The following is a 16,339-nucleotide window of genomic DNA, read 5'->3' as shown; positions in this document are numbered from 1 at the left end:
CAGGCGGGGCTGAGGCCGGCTGCGGGGCGGAGCAGGCTGGTGTGTGCATGTGTACATACGTATTCGTGACTTTTCTTTGGACTTGTTTGTTTTTGTTGAGTCTAGACAGGGAGGGGTAGGGCCTGCCAGGCCGCCCCCTGCCCCCCGCCCGCACGCCGCTCCTGGGGGCCAGGCCACTGGGCCAGACCCTGCTCGTGGGGAGGAGGCAGGTCACTGTACCTGTGGGACGACAGAAACCCACCTGCCGTCCAGAGGACTGTGGCCCCACCCGCCCCTCCCCCACAGCAGGTCAGGTGTACATAGAGGTGTGCGTTTGATTGGTCTGGTCTTGCTGTGTGAGTTGTGTTTTTTTTTTTTTGAAAAAACAGGCCCCACCATTTCCCTTCACCCGCCCGCGAGCATGGCTGGGAGCCCAGGAGCTGCCATGGGCAGGGGGCCTGGTGGCTCTGAGCGTGGGACCCTCCCTGGGGCTCAGAACCACCGCAGGTCCAGATGCAGGAGAGGGCGAGACGCTTGTCATCTTGGCGGGCGACAGTGGCTGCGGGTGGCTGCAGAGGCGGGTGGCGGGTGGCCTGCAAGACATTCAGAGCCTTGTTTTCCATGTAATGGGGTGTCACTGTCATTAAACAAGTTGTGGATTCATGCACAGCAGGGCTGGCTGGCGTCTGTGGGTCCCGGCTGGGTGGGGGCCGCACAGTCCTGCCCCAGGCCTGGCTGTCAGGGTGGGGGACTGGCCGCCACGGCCACAGAGACTCATGGCTGTCTCTGCAGGCACAGTCCCCAGATTCACAGTCCTGTGGGTCAGGGACCGGCCCCCCAGATGTGTTGTCACCGTGGCAGGGAGAACGGGGGTGGTGCTGGCCTGAGCATGTCCCCTGAGGGCTGGCCACACTGGGGACCTGGCACAGCAAGTGAGGGGAAGGTCGCTGGCGGGAGGGGACGGGGCAAGCAGTTCGTGCAGGGTGTGCAGGCGTCGGTTCCCACGCGGCCCAGACGGTTCTGGCTCGGTAATGACAAGTGTGAGGGGCAGAGGGGCCTGGAGGGCGGGATGTCAGGCCTCGGTGGCGGCGCTGCTGCCACCTCACCTGACTGATGGGCCCCAGGCCAGGGGCGTCACCAAGGCTGGAGCAGCCCGGAGGAGGCAGGGGCTGCCCGAGGGCCCGGAGCGTGCAGGGTCTGGGACTGCTGTTGGGAAAGCGAGGTGAGGCCGGGGAAGGCTGGAGGGAGGGTCGGTGTGGCGGGACAGGGACCGCAGCTCAGCAGAGCCAGGAGGGGGACCTCGTAGGCCCTGCAGGGTCCGGGGCTGAGGGCAGAGAGGGATGGTTTAAAGTGGGGGTGGACGAGGGGTGGGGGCCGGGGGCGGGCCTGGCAGCCCGGGGACCCCACGCGGTCTCGGGGCTGGGTCTTGGCCGCACCAAGGAGGGGCGAGGGGACCTGCAGCTGGGCCTCCCCTCCTGGTGAGGTGCACGAGCAGTCCCAGGACAGAGACGGTCATCAGGAAGTGTGTGGATGGGGGACATGGGGACAGGAGCCCTGGGGAAGGGCGGCGTTCGTCAGGGCTCAGCACCAGCCTGACTCGGAGCGAGGGCGGAGGACTGGCGCACCTGGGCGAGGTGCAGCACGTGCGGAGGCGGGGAGGGCGGGGCCCGTGGAGCCCTGGCGGTGTGCGGGGACAGGCAGCGCAGGCTCTGCTGTGTGGGGACCCACGCGGGTAGGACGGGGGACCCAAGGCAGAGGGGGCGTTGGCTTTTGTTTTGTTTACATTTTTTTATTGTGGTAAAATACACTAACATACAGCGTACCATCTCAGAGGAAAAAGTTCGGCAGCATTTAGTACCTTGATGTTGTGCAGCCACCATTAATTCCAAACATTCTCATCCCAAAAGGAAGCCCCGTCCCCATGAGCAGTCACTCCCCATGCCCTCCCCAGCCCCTGGTGACCACGAGTCCACGTCCCGTCTCTGCGGCTCTGCCTGTTCTGGACGTTTCACATAAACGGAGTCTCACACTGTGTGTCCTTCTGTGTCTGGCGTCTCTCACTGAGCACGATGTCCTCAAGGTCCCTCCACGCTGTGGCCTGCGTCAGGCCTCGTCCCTTTCCGTGGCCGAGCGACGCTCAGCGTGTGGAGGAGCCGGCGTGGGCCGTGCTGCGCATGCTCACGGACACGCTCCGGCTCCGGGTTTGCCAGGAACGGAGATGGCCGGTGGGTGTGGGGCGAGGAGGAGGGTCCTGGCAGGGACACTGCCTTCCCTAGGACAGCGGTGTGGGGAGATTGAGTCTGAGTCCCCTCCCCCATGCCGTGAGGATGTGCGGAGGGAGCTGAGCCCCAGACGAGGGGTGCGAGGAACTGGGGACCCATGGCCACAAGCCCCACCCTCGCCGTGCCATCCCAGTTGTCAAGTGCCAGGAGCAGCTCTCCAGACCTCCCCTCTGCCTGCAGTGGGGAGGAGGGAGAGGGAGGGGCCAGGTGGTTGCCAGGACACTGAGTGGCCTTTGTCACTGTCAACAATGGGCCCAGAGGCCTTCCTGGCGGGAGCCCTCAGGGACACAGAGGCAGACATGCAGACCCTGAGGCGGAAGGCTGCCCGGCCCTATGTCCCCTCTGGGACCCTCGAATTGGACTTCCCAGCCCCTCTGTACGGGTGAGTCCTGGCGCACCTGGGCCTGCCTGGCCCTGCCCCCTCTCTGGTGTTGGTGTCATTCAAGGCTCACTACTGGCACCCTCCGGCCCCCGGCCCGAGGCCACAGCAAGGCCCTAAAGCCAGCGGATGTTCACTGTGAACCCGACCTGGGGGAAAACTGAGGACAAATCAAGTGTCCAGGGACACCAGGCAGGGATAGGGCCGGAAGGAAGCGAAAGCCCACAGCAGGTGCGGAGCTGCCCACGTCACAGGAGGGCACACGGGCCCCACCTGTGCCTGGCAGGATCGGGAGAAACCAGAAAGCAAAGCGTGGGCTCCCCTGCTCGGGGGCTGGCGGCCAGGCACGGGGAACCCGTTTTCGTCGTCTGTTACTTCGCAGACACGTGCAACTTGCAATTCAGAAATGGTCATTTCGAAAGGGTGGGGTGTCCCAGATGACCTCGCAGCCCCCTTTGCCCCTTTCACGTGGGAACCCACGTGCATGCCAGGCCCCTGGCACAGGTCCCACGGTCAACCACACTGATGCCACATCCCCTAGGACGCGTGACTTGGGCTTTCATGATTGATCCAAACTCCCGCATAGACGACCCCGAGCCAGGCCTTGGAGGAAACCACTTTGTGCCCAGCCCTGCCGGGACAGCCTTGCTCCTGGGGCGACTTGCTGGGGACGTTTCCCAGGAGCCAGCTCACGAGGCCAAAGGCTACCAGCATCTTCGAGCTTCGTCTCTGGTTTAGTTTTAGTTAAGTGGTGCCTGGCTGAGGCTCGACTTTTGCCGTGAGCGCATCTCCATGTTCCTCTCTGCTGCAGGTTCCAGTCCTTAGTCTGTGTCCTAAGCCATCCCCTGCTGCTCCAGGGCCTATGTGTGCCACCTGCTGCCTCCTCCAGGCAGCCCTCCCAGTGTTCTCGGCCTAGGACAGGTTCTGACACCAGAGGCCTGACAGGCACTCGCTGTGCAGCCACTACGTTTTTTCTTTAATGTGAGCTGCGCTGGGACCGCTGTGTCCTCGGGCCACACAGCCCCAGCCCTCCCACACCCCAGCCGAGACCCTCTCTCCGGTGTACCCCAGGCCGGGGAGTCTTGGAGGCTGGATAGGGCTTTGGGCCCCAGGAGTGGCCAGAGTCCCCGACCTCGGCCCTCCCCTCCCTGGTGTCTGGTCTCCAGGCAAGGAAAGCTCCGAGGGGACCGGTCTCAGGTGGCTGGGGCGGACGTGCAGGGAGGAGGGGAGTCGGCCCCTCTCCCTCTGCCAGCCCGGGGGAGGGTCCCATGCTGAGGGACAGGCGCAGCAAGTGGGTCTGGTATGTGGCGGAGGGCTCGGAACACCCGTTCTAGACGCCCGGGGGGCACGGGGGAAAGGGCCACAGCTCACTCTCTGCCCCACCCCGGCCCTCAGCGATGACTACCTGTCCCAGGAGGGACCCCGCTGGGCTCCAGCCATCAAGCAGGCGACGCGCTGGAAGTACACACCCATGGGACGGGACGCGGCCGGCCAGCCGTGGTACACGGGCCTGACCAACTCGGACCCCCGCGAGGCATGGTACAACCTGCCCCGGGCCCTGGACAGCCCGCACCGTGAAGCCTACGGCCGCTGGCATGGCTGCTACCAGCACCGGGAGCGCGGCTTGGCCCCAGGTGAGTGCGGGCCCCCGCCCCGGGCGCCAGGCCCTGGTGGGGACAGGCCCAGACGTGACCGCCCACCCCCCACCCCCGCAGCCTACGCGCAGCACCTGCGGGAGATGGCCTGCTACGACCCCGTGGTCCCCGCCCAGTACACGACGCCGAGCACGCGGTGGGGCACCGCGCTGTGGAAGGACAGGCCCACCCGCGGGAAGGAGTTCGGTGAGGCGGGGCGCGGGGCGGGACCCTGTCCCCGAGGCCCGGTTGGGGGCAGGCTCTGGGGGGGGGAGGCCCGGTGGCCCTCGAGGCTGGGGCTGGCGGTGACCCACTCCCGGCCCACAGTGCTCAACAGGAACCGGTACCAGGAGGAGCCGCTCTGGCGGGGGTCTGACTACGTGCCCCACCTGTCGGCGCCCCAGCGACCGCGCTACACCAACCAGAGCTACCGCCACTGGGACCTGGAACCCTACTGTCCCTCCACCCGCCAGCGGCCCCCGCTCGTCTACACACCCACCCTCTGATAAAGATCGCGCTGCCCCTCCACCCGTGCTGCCCGAGTCCGGGGACGGGTGGGCGCTGGGCGGCCGGACACCCGGGTAGAGGGGTCGCCAACCGCGCCCAGGGGAGCGAAGGCCAGGATGGGGACAGGCAGGAGCTGGGCCACGCCCTATCTTTATTCACTGCCGCGGAGCCTGCCCGCCCGGGGCTCCTGGCAGGCTTGGGTCACAGCACCGTCCCCGGGGGCCCTGGTAGTGTCCGGAGACCCCCAGGATGGAAGTGGGGGTGAACTGGGGCTAAGCTCAAGGCAGCCCTCAGCCCCACTGGGACCCTCACGCCTCCTGCCTCTGATCTACAGAGGGGCACCCCAAGTCCTCCAGGGGGCTGGGAATGGAAGAGTTGGGGTTGGGTCACCCCCAAACCTGGGGACCCCACAGTCCCTGGAAGTCCAAGGATCAGTCGCTAGGTCCCCCCGACAGGCCCGGCCTGCACCCCCAGTGCCAGACAAGGAGAAGCCAGAAGTTGGGGGGTTTCTCCTGGAGCCTCAGGCGGGACGTCACTGTGCAGAAATGTGGGTCACTTGCGTCGGTGCAGGAGTCTGTGGGGCATCAGGACTGGTCGCCAGGGTCCCCTGCAATGGGGGCACGAGGACAGCGTCAGGGGGGTGGGGCTGGCCCGGCCATCCCCACCACGCTGGGCTGGTTTCGGGGGGCAGGGAGCGGCCCGTGACTCACAGCTGCGCAGGCGGATGGGCCAGATGAGGAGGCTGCAGAGAGACAGGGTCGCGGCCACGCCCACGCCGCCGGTCACGGCCACCATCACCCAGTGGTAGAAGCCCACGCAGGCCTCGCAGCAGAGCTCCGAGCTGGGGCAGGAGGGACGGCTGAGTGGACGCCCCTCCCTCCCCTCCCACCCAGGGCGCTCCAGCCCGCCTTCGGGCCAGAGAAGTTGCCCCCGACTCCCTCCCACACCCAACCCCCGTGGCCTGGCTCTGCCTCCAGTGTCTGCCCCAATCCACCTCCTCTCACCCCTCCCCCCACCCCCCACCAGCCCAGTCCCTCCTGCCCTGGGCCCCGTCTCCTCCCCACAGCAGCCACCAGAGGGCACCTGTGAGCACCTGAGTCAGGGCCCAGCCCTCCTCTGCCCACAGCCCTCCATGGCTCCCACCTCCCTTGGGATCAAAGCCCAAGTTCTCCCTAGGGCCCAGTGGGCCATGCGCGACCTGCCCTGTCCCCTCCCCTCCCCCTTCTCTCCCCTCCCCACTCTGCTCCAGCGCTGTGGGCCTCCTCGCTGCGCCTCCAACACACCAGGCACGTCCTGCCCTGGGACCTTTGCACAGCTGTCCCTCCCCACTGGCCTACAACTGCCTAACATCCTCAGGGCCTCGGGTCCAACGTCACCTCCTCAGGGAAGCCCTCCCTGGCTTCCTGCTCTGACCAGCCAGGCCTCTCCAAGTGTTCACCCGACACCTCTCACCACCAGTCTCGATTACACATTTACGCCTGTGATTATTAACGTGGCTTTGCCCCCAGCTCCATGAGCACGGGGGACCAGGCCAGCTTGGGTTCCCGGCTCCTGGGCCTCTACAGGCTCGAACTTGGTGGTCTAGAACCATCTGTGTCCGGACCCCAATGCTCTGCGGATCTGCGCATCACGGACTCTGGACTCCCCCCAGCCGGGCCCGCTCGTGCTTCCCAAGTACACCTGCAGGCTGTGTCCTCGGATGCAGTGTTTGTTGAATGAATAAACAAAGCGCCCAAAGTAAGAAATGAGACGTCTCTGGCCTGAGTCCCACAAGAGCAGGTGTCTTATGTCCGTGACCTAGAGCACTCAGCAGGTGCTCACGGAACGAACGAATGAACGAATGAATGAGCGGCACTCACGGACAGGGGTGCAGGCTCTGCACGGCCATGACCGCCAGCCCGTTGGCCACCTTATCCGAGAAGCTCATGGCGCCGTACACGAAGGCTCCGCTGTGCTGGGGGACAAGCAGGTGGTGGGTGTCATGGCCCCGGCGGTCCCCAGCCTCCCCCAGCCCTGCCCTGCCCTCCAGCCCTACCGTGTGGGGGCCGATGAGGTCGGCCGTCATGGCCAGCGAGGTGACGAGGATGGTGGCACAGCCGGCACCCAGCAGCACGGCCGCCGCGTACACGGCCGCGCCCAGCACGTCCGCCAGCGCCACCCAGGCCGCGAAGGCCAGGATCACCAGGAGGCCCGTGAAGTAGGTCAGCTGCGGGGCAGAAGCCCGGCCGGGCATCAGACCCACGGGCTCGGGAGTGCCCGGCACTTGCCCTCTCTGCTCTTCGATCCGCCGCCCCTACCCCCACCCCAGCAATGGGGGCCTGAGTAGCACGGTTCCTAAGGAGCCCAGCTCTGACCTTGGCCAAGGGGGAGACTCTGAAACCCAGAGGGGCTGGGAGCTCTGCGGGGATGACACCCTAGGGCTGTGCTCTCTGTGCAGCGCAGCCGCGAGGCAGGTGGCCACGTATGTCTGAGTGCAAGTCGGTTACGATGAAGAGAATCGCAGCCATGCAGGCTGGACAGAAAGTTCCAGAGCTCTGCAGCCCCAAGAGTCGGAGAACCCAAGATACTCGGAAGCTGGGATTCTGGAACCGCTGGTCTCAGACCCGGGGCAGCCACGAGGTGAGAACGCGCAGGCCCGGAACCCTCCCGGGCTGGAAGCCGAGTTGCTGGGGCTGCTGCAAGGCGCCCCCGGCCCACCGTCCCGCCCTCCCCCACTGTCCCCACGCTCACATTCCTGCCGATACGCTTGTTGACCGGCTTCATGAGGAAGGACGAGAAGAAACCGCTGAGGTACATCACCAAGGGGATGGTCGCGATGAACCTCTGTCGGGGCAGAGGCAGCACTGGCGATTCAGGCGTGGCTCACGGCTGCGGGGCCGTCCCGTCTCTGTCCCCCGCCCCGCCCAGCTCACCTTGGGCAGGTGGAGGGAGTAGGTGAGGTACATGGCCATGTAGGTCTGGGACAGGTTCACGATGAGCCTCGTGGACATGTACAGCGCACCCACCTGTGGGCAGATGGACAGAGGGACGGGTGGGGGTCCGGTGGTCCTTCTACACTCCGGCCAGCAGGGGGCACCAGGGCCTGGGCGAGGCCCCTGCAGCTGGTGCCTGCTCCATTGGTAGTGACTGCCCAGGTGGTCAGGCGGGAAGAGAGCGGCGATTGACTAGCAATGCCTGCCCGGGTGTGGGGTGGAGCAGGGGCTACGTGTGCCATCTGCCAACTCTGCCTGCTCTCTGGACGCTGTGGCCCCGCAGAGTAAAGGTCCGGGCCAGGGAGAGAGGTGTCCACTCCCGGCCCCTCCACGCCCTCTTGACGTACCTGATAAAAAGCCGGCTCCCGAAGCCAGTGTCTCCAGAGCAGCAGGGGCCGGGCCCCAGGGGCCAACAGGGGGCTGTGCTCATCCGGCTCCTCCAGCCGTGGCCGGCGCCTCTCCCGGGTGCCCAGGTGGAACAGCAGCGAGAAGACGGCTCCGACGCCCACCACTAACAGGGACAGGTTCTGGGGACCCCGAGGAGCCCGTCAGTGGCAGCTCTCCGGCCCAGCCCTGGGGGCTAGGGCTCTGGGGGGGCCCACCCGGGCCCCAGCTCACCCGGAACACCGGCACGTCCTGCATCCCCAGCTGGTCGCTGACACTGAGGTCCTGGGCCGGCCCCACTTGCGAGGAGCCCTGCAGGTGCAGCAGGAGCCAGGCGGCGCCGTAGACCGCGATGTTGGCCACCACGGTGAAGGCGTACCTGGCAGGGCGGGCACGGCCTCAGCAGGGCAGCCTCGGACCTCGGGCTGCTTCCTCCCAGGGGCCACACCTTCAGGGCACTTTGCAGCATGCGGGGGACCCCTAGCTAAGAGGTGATTTCAGCCACCAACACGTTGGGTGACCTCAGGGAAGCGCCTGCTGGCCTCAGTCTCCCCAGCCCGCACGTGACCCCACGACGTGCAGCTCTGGCCTGCAACTCCACTCTGCGCGGCCTCCCATCTGCCCAGGGCAGAATCCAGGCTGCAACCCCGAAACTGAGTGCCCAGATGCCCGGAAACCCGGATTCTAGAATTCTTGGCTCCCGGGTCCTGGTCTAGAAGCGTCTAGGCCTGCAGCCCTGCTTAGCTGGGGCGGTGTGTGGGGGGGGGGGAGCCTCCGGCTTTCACCAGGACTCAGTTTCCCTTTCTGAAAGCAGGAACAATGCCATCTCCAGAGGCCACATAAGCATGCCAGGAGGTCACTGGCAAGGTGCTGCCATGTCGGCCCCAGTCAGCAGGGCGCTCGGAGCCCTGGGCCTTGGGCAATCTGTGTCGTGGGCACAAGGAGGAACTCAGAGGCGGGGCGGGGAGGCGGCCAGGGTGGACAGGCTGGTCTGGAGACGGAACAGGCCCGATGACGATGCCACCCAACCCGGCCTGGGCCACGTCTCCGCCTCTGGAGTACAAAGGGGACAGCGGTTCCCGCCGCCCCGCCCTGGCGCACGGTGAGAGTTAAAGAAGTGGATTCGTGTCAAGGGGCTAGAACGACGGCTGGCACACAGCAAGCGCTCAATAAACGTTCTTATCGTCACAGCCGGGACAGCCTCCTCTAGCGCCTCGGGCACGATGGCAGGTAAGCCAGGTGCCAGCCGTACCTGCCTGCGGCGGGCAGAATTCTCAGATGGCCCCAAGGGGCACGCCCTGCCCAGTTCCCTCCCCCTGGGGGCAGGAAGTCCCCGCCAGCTGGTGGCAGCGCTCTGTGGCGAGGGGAGGAAATTCTGCCTGTGCAATGTCAGTCCTTGGTCAGTGGGGGGCCCCGGCCTCCAGTGATCCTCCCGCCCCGGCCTCCCGGAGCGCTGGGGTCACAGGCGTGAGCCACCTTGCCCGGCTGAGACAGCGCCGTACACCGGTGCCAGCCGGGCAGAGGGCCCGCTGGGGGCTACCTGAGCGCCGTGAGCTCCACCTTCTCGTGGTCGTTGGTGACGAGCTCCGGGATGAGGCTCAGGTGGGAGATCTGCGTGGCGGCCCAGCCGAACTGGAAGACCACGATGAACGGCCCGTAGTAGAGCAGCGCGGCCCACTCGGGCGTGGCCGCGCCGCAGCCCAGGCACGGGCTGAAGATGAAGGGGAAGGACAGCAGGACACAGACGGTGCCTGTGGACGGGGCGGGGGACACGTCACGGGCGTCCGCACCTGCCCAGAGCTCCCAGGCACGTGGCCCCTTGTGGCAAAGGGGGAAACCAAGGCAGAAAGATCTGGGGTATCTCTCAGGTCACACAGCCAAGCAGGATAGATGGGGCCAGGCCTCCACCCACCAGTCAGATGGGGAAACTGAGGCAGGGGAGTGGGAAGGGGCAGGAATGGGCCCCTCCCTGCCAGCCTGGGGCTCCCGGGCTGCCCCTTGGTGAAGGCAGGTGACTGACACAGTGACCGAGGCCGGCGGCAGGTGAGAAGGGCGCAGCGGGTTCCCGGGGAACCGCCCGCCACGGGGCCTATGTCCAGACACGGCTTCCCTGTCCTCGCGGCAGGAGGCCTGAGTGTCCCACGGGAGTCGTCAGGGCTCCCTCCCCAAGCCCTGCTGTCCCCATCAGCTCCTAACAGGGCCTCTCCCTGGAATACTGGGGTGTCCTGTCCCCTGGGGACAGAGTTTAGAAACTAGAGCCTGCCACCTTCCAAGACCTGCTGTGTGCCACACTCTTCCCGTGTACGTGCTCAGAAAAAACCCCAGTACCTCGGAATGAATGCAGGGTTCTCCCTGCGGCCCTGCACAACCTGCCCCGTCCCCTCCTCCCTCTGCTCCACATGGGCCTCCCCCCTGCGCCTCCAGCATGCCAGGCGCGGTCCTGCCCCAGGGCCTTTGCACGGGCTGTGCCCTCTGTCTGGTTCAGTCCTTCATTTCTTTCAGGTTTGTGCTTAAATGTCACCTCCTCAGAGAAACCCTCCCTGACTGGCCCAGTCACCAGCGGTCCCCTCCAGGCCCGGGACACTCTGTCCTGGGCTCCACTCTCTCTACTACACAGCCGTCGGCACCCCTGGGAATCCCGAGGTCTGTCTGCGTGTTTCCCGCCTGCTTCCCTGACCAGACAGCAGGCTCCGGGGGGTGGGTAAGAGGTCCCTCCGCATGTCCCCAGCGCCTAGCAGGGACCCTGGCGCATCACTGTCTATTGGATGAATGAAGAACGGCACTGGTGCCCTCAATCTACAGCCTGGAAGGGTGGGTGTTATAATCCGGGTTTTCCAGGTGGGGAAACTGAGGCCCGCGGAGTGTGCTGGCGTGGAGAATCCAGCCGGCTGCGCCCTGCACCTCCCAACCCAGAGCCTGGAGGGGCCTGTGCGGTGCCAGCAGCTGGGCTTCCTTCCTGCAGGCTCCGGAGGTGACCTCATCCCCCGCGACCCGGGCCCGCCCTCGGGATCGGGAAATGAAAGCAAACCCACCCTGGCCAGTTCTCTGGAACTGGTGCCCCAGAGGGTTGTGGGAAGATTCCTGGGGGCCTGGAGGCCCCCCGGGGCGGGGCGGGGGTCACGCACTGTGGACTCTAGTCAGGAGAATGTCCCTCCCTGGCTGGCTCCACCTGCCTGCTGACCAAGCTGGGTTAACCATTGTTGGGGCCAGGCTGCCTGGCTGGGGGACCTTGGCCAAGTGGCTTTGTCTTCCTGGGCCTTATTTCCAGAAAACAGGAGTCATGCAAATTCCTGCCTCAGGGGTAAAGTATGAAGATTCGGAGTTCCAGAACTCCTACCGCTCTGAGCCACTTCCTGCCTCAGCAGCTTCCAGACCAAGGCAGTTGATGCCTTTCCACAGCCGTTTCCACTACTTGGAATACCACCCATGCACACACTCCTACTCACCCTTCAAAACCCCAAAGTTAATATTCCCTCTTCCTGGCAGGGACCCCAGTCTTACCATCTGCCCCAGCCCACAGGCGCCCATGGTGGCTGAGGTTCCTCTCCAGGTTACAAGAGGGAGCCCCAAGGGTTCGTTAAGGGACGGAGCGAGTCCATCCACGAACTTGAGGGTGAAAAAGAGAAGTGGGCACCGTCGCCATGGTGACCACCACTCGAGTCACCTTATCAAACGTCAAGAGGGGTCACCCCAGCTTCCTAGCCCAAAACACCCTCCTGGGGCCTCCCCCGTGTCCATCCCGAGGTGGGGAAGGGCTGAGGTGGACGCCTTGGTGTCCGGTTTGGGCACAGTCCTTTATTTACAAAGTTGCCCCCAGCTCTTCTCCCGCCCTAACCTCTGCTGGGGTCCGGTGGGACCCTCCTCAAACCTCAGGCCTGCGCCTCTGGAAGGAGCACACAGTCAGGCCGGGAGGCGCAGAGCTGGCAAGTGGCGCCCCAGGGCCTCTGCACATGCAGTGCCCTCTGCCAGGGCCTCGGGCGCAGGGGGCTCCCCTGCCCGGAATGCTCCCGTTTGGCTCACAGCGAGTTTGCCCCACGATTAGAATCCAAGTTGCCTTTGAGACCCTGGGCTCAGCTCTGCAGACAATCTGTCAGTCAGAGAGCAAGGGACCCCTGTTCACCTGCCAGTCTGCCACAGTCTGCCACAGTGACGCCGGGGCAGCCTCGGGAACCTGGAAGTCCAGCCCCCAGTCGGTGGCTGTTGCAATCCCAGCCGCCCTCAGGCCACCCGGAGATCTGCTCATCTTGCAAAAAATGTCTCTCACGAGGGACTGTGTCAAACCTCTGCCCTCAGCTGTGGCTCCCCAGGGCATGGAGGCTCCAGCCCACCCCTGGTGGCTCCCAGACGGACACATGCCCCTGAAGGTGGCCAGGAACATGGCGGAGGGGCTAATCTCCGGGCCCAGGGGGGGAGTGGTGCCACTGGGAAACAGCCGGGCAGGCTTATCATCCCAGCCCGTGGGACCCACCTCCCGCCCTCCAGACAGCCCTCTCTAATAGGGCGCCTCCCCAGACATGGGGCCGCCCCCTCCCTGGTCAGCCGGACAGATCCCCAACCCTGCCGTCCCAGCCGCCCCCAACTCCCAGCTCCCAGGCCAGCACCCCCAGGCTGCCCAAGCGCCAGGTGGCCTGAGGCGAGGCAGGGGATGGACGAGGGTGCTCTGGGCGGGCGGACAGACAGAAGGGCTCTAGGCAGCTGACCTTCCCTCAGGCAGAGCTGTCCCAACGGACCCCCGATGGACTGGGGGCTCAGCTGAGCACTCAGACCCAACCCAGAGAGCGTTCTGCGTGCCCCCAGGGTTCGTACAAAGGGGAGTGACATGGAAGGGTCCTTCGAACAGTCAGATGGAGAGGGCCACAGGCAGACAGAGAGGACACAGGGCTGCCAAGCAGAAAGGTGGCGAGGCTCATGGGTCAGGCAGGTAGAGGGGCACTGGGCAGCCAGGGGGGGGAGGGGAGGCTCAGGCCATGGACAGACAGACAGAGGGGGGAGGCTCAGGCCATGGACAGACAGACAGAGGGGGGAGGCTCAGGCCATGGACAGACAGACAGAGGGGGGAGGCTCAGGCCATGGACAGACAGACAGAGGGGGGAGGCTCAGGCCATGGACAGACAGACAGAGGGGGGAGGCTCAGGCCATGGACAGACAGACAGAGGGGGGAGGCTCAGGCCATGGACAGACAGACAGAGGGGGGAGGCTCAGGCCATGGACAGACAGACAGAGGGGGGAGGCTCAGGCCATGGACAGACAGACAGAGGGGGGAGGCTCAGGCCATGGACAGACAGACAGAGGGGGGAGGCTCAGGCCATGGACAGACAGACAGAGGGGGGAGGCTCAGGCCATGGACAGACAGACAGAGGGGGGAGGCTCAGGCCATGGACAGACAGACAGAGGGGGGAGGCTCAGGCCATGGACAGACAGACAGAGGGGGGAGGCTCAGGCCATGGACAGACAGAGGGGGGAGGCTCAGGCCATGGACAGACAGAGGGGGAGGCTCAGGCCATGGACAGACAGAGGGGAGACTCGGGCCATGGACAGACAGAGGGGGGACAGGCCATGGACAGACAGAGGGGAGACTCGGGCCATGGACAGACAGAGGGGGGAGGCTCAGGCCATGGACAGACAGAGGGGGGAGGCTCAGGCCATGGACAGACAGATAGAGTGGGGAGGCTCAGGCCATGGACAGACAGACAGAGGGGAGACTCGGGCCATGGACAGACAGAGGGGGGAGGCTCAGGCCATGGACAGACAGACGGAGGGGAGACTCGGGCCGGGCAGGCGGGCAGAGCGGCGCGGGGACAGAGGAGGCTCACGGATGGGGTCCCGGGAGGCGCGGGCGCTTACCGACCAGGTGCCAGGCCTTGCGCGGGCCATAGCGGGCGCAGCGGCCGGCGGCGCGGTCGGCCTCGTAGCCCACGAGGGGCGTGCACAGCCCGTCGGCCACCTGGCCGAGCAGCAGCAGCAGGCCGGCGCCGCGCGAGCTGTAGGCGCGCACCGAGTGCAGGTAGAGCAGCAGGTAGGTGAACCACATGGACGCGCACAGGTCGTTGAGGAAGTGGCCCACTGCGTAGCTGAGCCGCGCCACCAGCGACATCTGCCGCGGGGAGGTCCCGGCTCCGGCCGCGGGGGGCCCCGGGCCCATGGCGCCGGGCCGCGGGGGACGCTCCTCACCGGGACCCCGCGGGGCCGTGACCCCCGCCGCGCGCCGGGCCCCGCGCGCCGAGTCCGCGCCCTGCGCCGCGGAACAGCCGCCAAGCCCGCGGCGGGGACTTTGCTGCGGGGCGCGGCGGGGCGGGCGTAAAGCCCGGCGAGCGGCGGCCGCCTCCGCCAATCGGAGCCGCGCGCCGGGGCCCCGCAGCCAATCACCGCAGAGGGGGCGTGGCCTCGCGAGCGAGCCCGGCCTCCACACCGCGCGCCCGCGCGGTCCTAGCGCCCCACGGGTACCCCTACTCTTGGAGACCCGGGGACCCCGGACCGTGGGGAGTCCGTCACCACCGCCCGCAGCCTGCTCGGTGAGATAGAGAAGCGACAGCGCTGCCGCCCATCCAGACTCCTGCCTCCAGGCCCGCGCCGCCCGCGTCCCAACGCGGACCGGGGAGGACGGGGTGGGATGGGGCGGGGGTGTGAGTCCGAGCTGGCCTCGGGGTCCCGTGACTTCCCGGACCGAATGCGGGGAGGGTGCATTAGAGCTACCTAATTGGTTATTAACGATATAATGGGGATAATGATCATAATAATACCAGCCTGCATTTAACGAGCGCTGACTGCCAAGCGCCCCACGTGGCGGAGGTAAACCTCTCTCCCACTTTTCAGGGGGGGACAGGCCCGGGAGGGGACGTGACTTGCCCTGGGGCGCACGGTGAGTCAGGTGCGCACAGCCAGTCAGGTGCGTGTGAGTCCCAGGCCCGTACCCTCCCGACCTTCCTCCTCCCACATCTGCCCTTCCACGTCGGGGCGGTTTCAAGTTCCTCCACGGGATGGGCGCAGTTCCCCTTGGGTCCCCACACCCCCTTGAACGGTGTCTGCTGCCTGGCAGCCCGGGGTCACAATCATGAAAGCCACATCCAGGTCAGCTGCCTCCCAGCTGTTCTACTTGGGACAAGTCCCTTAACCGCATAGGACCTTAATCTCCCCAGCTCGGGAATGGGTATAAAAGTTACATATGATGACTGTTAGCTCTCACCACTCTCACCCAGGAAATAGGAGCTCAGAAAATATCCGCTCCATGCTTGCACGGTGGAAGTACAGGCAGGGAATCAGAAATCCAGACCCAAGCTGGTCACAGACAGAGACTTGCTTTATATAAACCCCAGGCGCCGGCAGCCAGGGGGTACTGGGGCCCCCACGCTGCTGCTGCAGGCTACACACTCTTTTGTGAAAATGAGACACAAAAATGGGTGAGGGCGACAAAGGGTCAAGAGAGATAAGCTGAGGGGTAAGATGAGAGATAGGAGGGCAGACTGCCTTGGGGGAGATGAACAGATAACAAGAGATAAGAACCTTAATTCTTTCCTCCCTGTGTATGTGTTCCCCCTTTAGCAATAAAAAAATGACTTTAAAAAATACCAACCTATCTCATTCTTCTTATGTGGCCTTAAAAAAAAAAAAAACCCAGCCTATAGCCCAGCGCAGTGGCTCACATCTATAATCCCAGCACTTAGGGAGGCCCAAGCAGGGGGATCGCTTGAGGTCAGGAGTTCGAGACCAGCCTGGGCAAGAGGGAGACCTTGTCTCTACAAAAAATAAGGAAAATTAGCTGGGTGTAGTGGGACCTGCCTGTAGTCCCAGTTACTTGGGAGGCTGAGGCAGGAGACTTGCTTGAGCCCAGGAGTTTGAGGTTGCTGTGAGCTAGGCTGATGCGTGGCACTCTAGCCCTGGCAACAGATCAACAGATCGAGACTGTCTCAAAAAAAAAAAAAAAAAAAAAGCCCAGGAGCGATCCCTGCAGCCCCTTGGAGCAAATCCAAGGGACTTTGTGAGGGAAAACAGGAACAAGTTTGACCCTGACCCTGGGACCTTGGGGGCCCAGCCCTCGTGGTGAGCTGTGTCATTCATTCATTCATTCATTCATTCAGAGGATCCAGCCTCTTGCTAACAGGCCCCACAGATTCTGAGGTCCCCAGGCTGTGGGTTGCTGGGGGACAGAGCTGAACCTTTCCAGCTCCCCTACTCAGAGCTGGGCTGGTGGCGTCAGCCCACGCA

At 65.1% G+C, this 16,339-nt stretch overlaps 2 protein-coding genes across 2 annotated transcripts; one reads left to right on the top strand and one right to left on the bottom strand.

The window, feature by feature from the left end:
• The first annotated feature begins 1,766 nt into the window (after positions 1-1,766).
• Positions 1,767-4,802, top strand: TEKTIP1 (tektin bundle interacting protein 1). Its single transcript, XM_012769322.3, has 4 exons — positions 1,767-2,643; positions 4,036-4,274; positions 4,356-4,481; positions 4,602-4,802. Exons 1-4 carry the CDS (start codon positions 1,901-1,903, stop codon positions 4,778-4,780), a joined length of 1,287 nt encoding a protein of 428 aa, XP_012624776.3. The 5' UTR covers positions 1,767-1,900; the 3' UTR covers positions 4,781-4,802.
• A 96-nt stretch (positions 4,803-4,898) lies between these two features.
• MFSD12 (major facilitator superfamily domain containing 12) lies at positions 4,899-14,418 on the bottom strand. The gene is made up of 10 exons (XM_075998243.1): positions 13,982-14,418; positions 9,678-9,888; positions 8,372-8,516; positions 8,101-8,280; positions 7,694-7,786; positions 7,512-7,604; positions 6,817-6,987; positions 6,641-6,735; positions 5,492-5,622; positions 4,899-5,388 (listed from the first exon to the last, which is right to left on the bottom strand). The coding sequence occupies exons 1-10, from the start codon at positions 14,277-14,279 to the stop codon at positions 5,366-5,368; spliced, it is 1,440 nt and encodes a 479-aa protein (XP_075854358.1). The 5' UTR covers positions 14,280-14,418; the 3' UTR covers positions 4,899-5,365.
• Positions 14,419-16,339: the final 1,921 nt, after the last annotated feature.

Source organism: Microcebus murinus, chromosome 27, assembly GCF_040939455.1.
Source record: "Microcebus murinus isolate Inina chromosome 27, M.murinus_Inina_mat1.0, whole genome shotgun sequence".
Lineage (NCBI taxonomy): Eukaryota > Metazoa > Chordata > Mammalia > Primates > Cheirogaleidae > Microcebus > Microcebus murinus.
The sequence above is the reverse complement of the archived record's forward strand: the minus strand, read 5'-3'. Positions and strand labels throughout refer to the sequence as shown.

Bases quoted from the DNA above. Each gene is read 5' to 3' on its own strand.
- MFSD12 (XM_075998243.1), bottom strand. From the start codon at position 14,279: ATGGGCCCGGGGCCCCCCGCGGCCGGAGCCGGGACCTCCCCGCGGCAG. The intron at 9,889-13,981 runs GTAAGCGCCCGC...CCCCGTCCACAG, and splicing joins CAAGGCCTGGCACCTGGTCG to GCACCGTCTGTGTCCTGCTG. The intron at 8,517-9,677 runs GTAGCCCCCAGC...CCGCCCTGCCAG, and splicing joins GTGGAGCTCACGGCGCTCAG to GTACGCCTTCACCGTGGTGG.
- TEKTIP1 (XM_012769322.3), top strand. From the start codon at position 1,901: ATGAGCAGTCACTCCCCATGCCCTCCCCAGCCCCTGGTGACCACGAGT. The intron at 2,644-4,035 runs GTGAGTCCTGGC...CCCGGCCCTCAG, and splicing joins TTCCCAGCCCCTCTGTACGG to CGATGACTACCTGTCCCAGG. The intron at 4,482-4,601 runs GTGAGGCGGGGC...CCCGGCCCACAG, and splicing joins CACCCGCGGGAAGGAGTTCG to TGCTCAACAGGAACCGGTAC.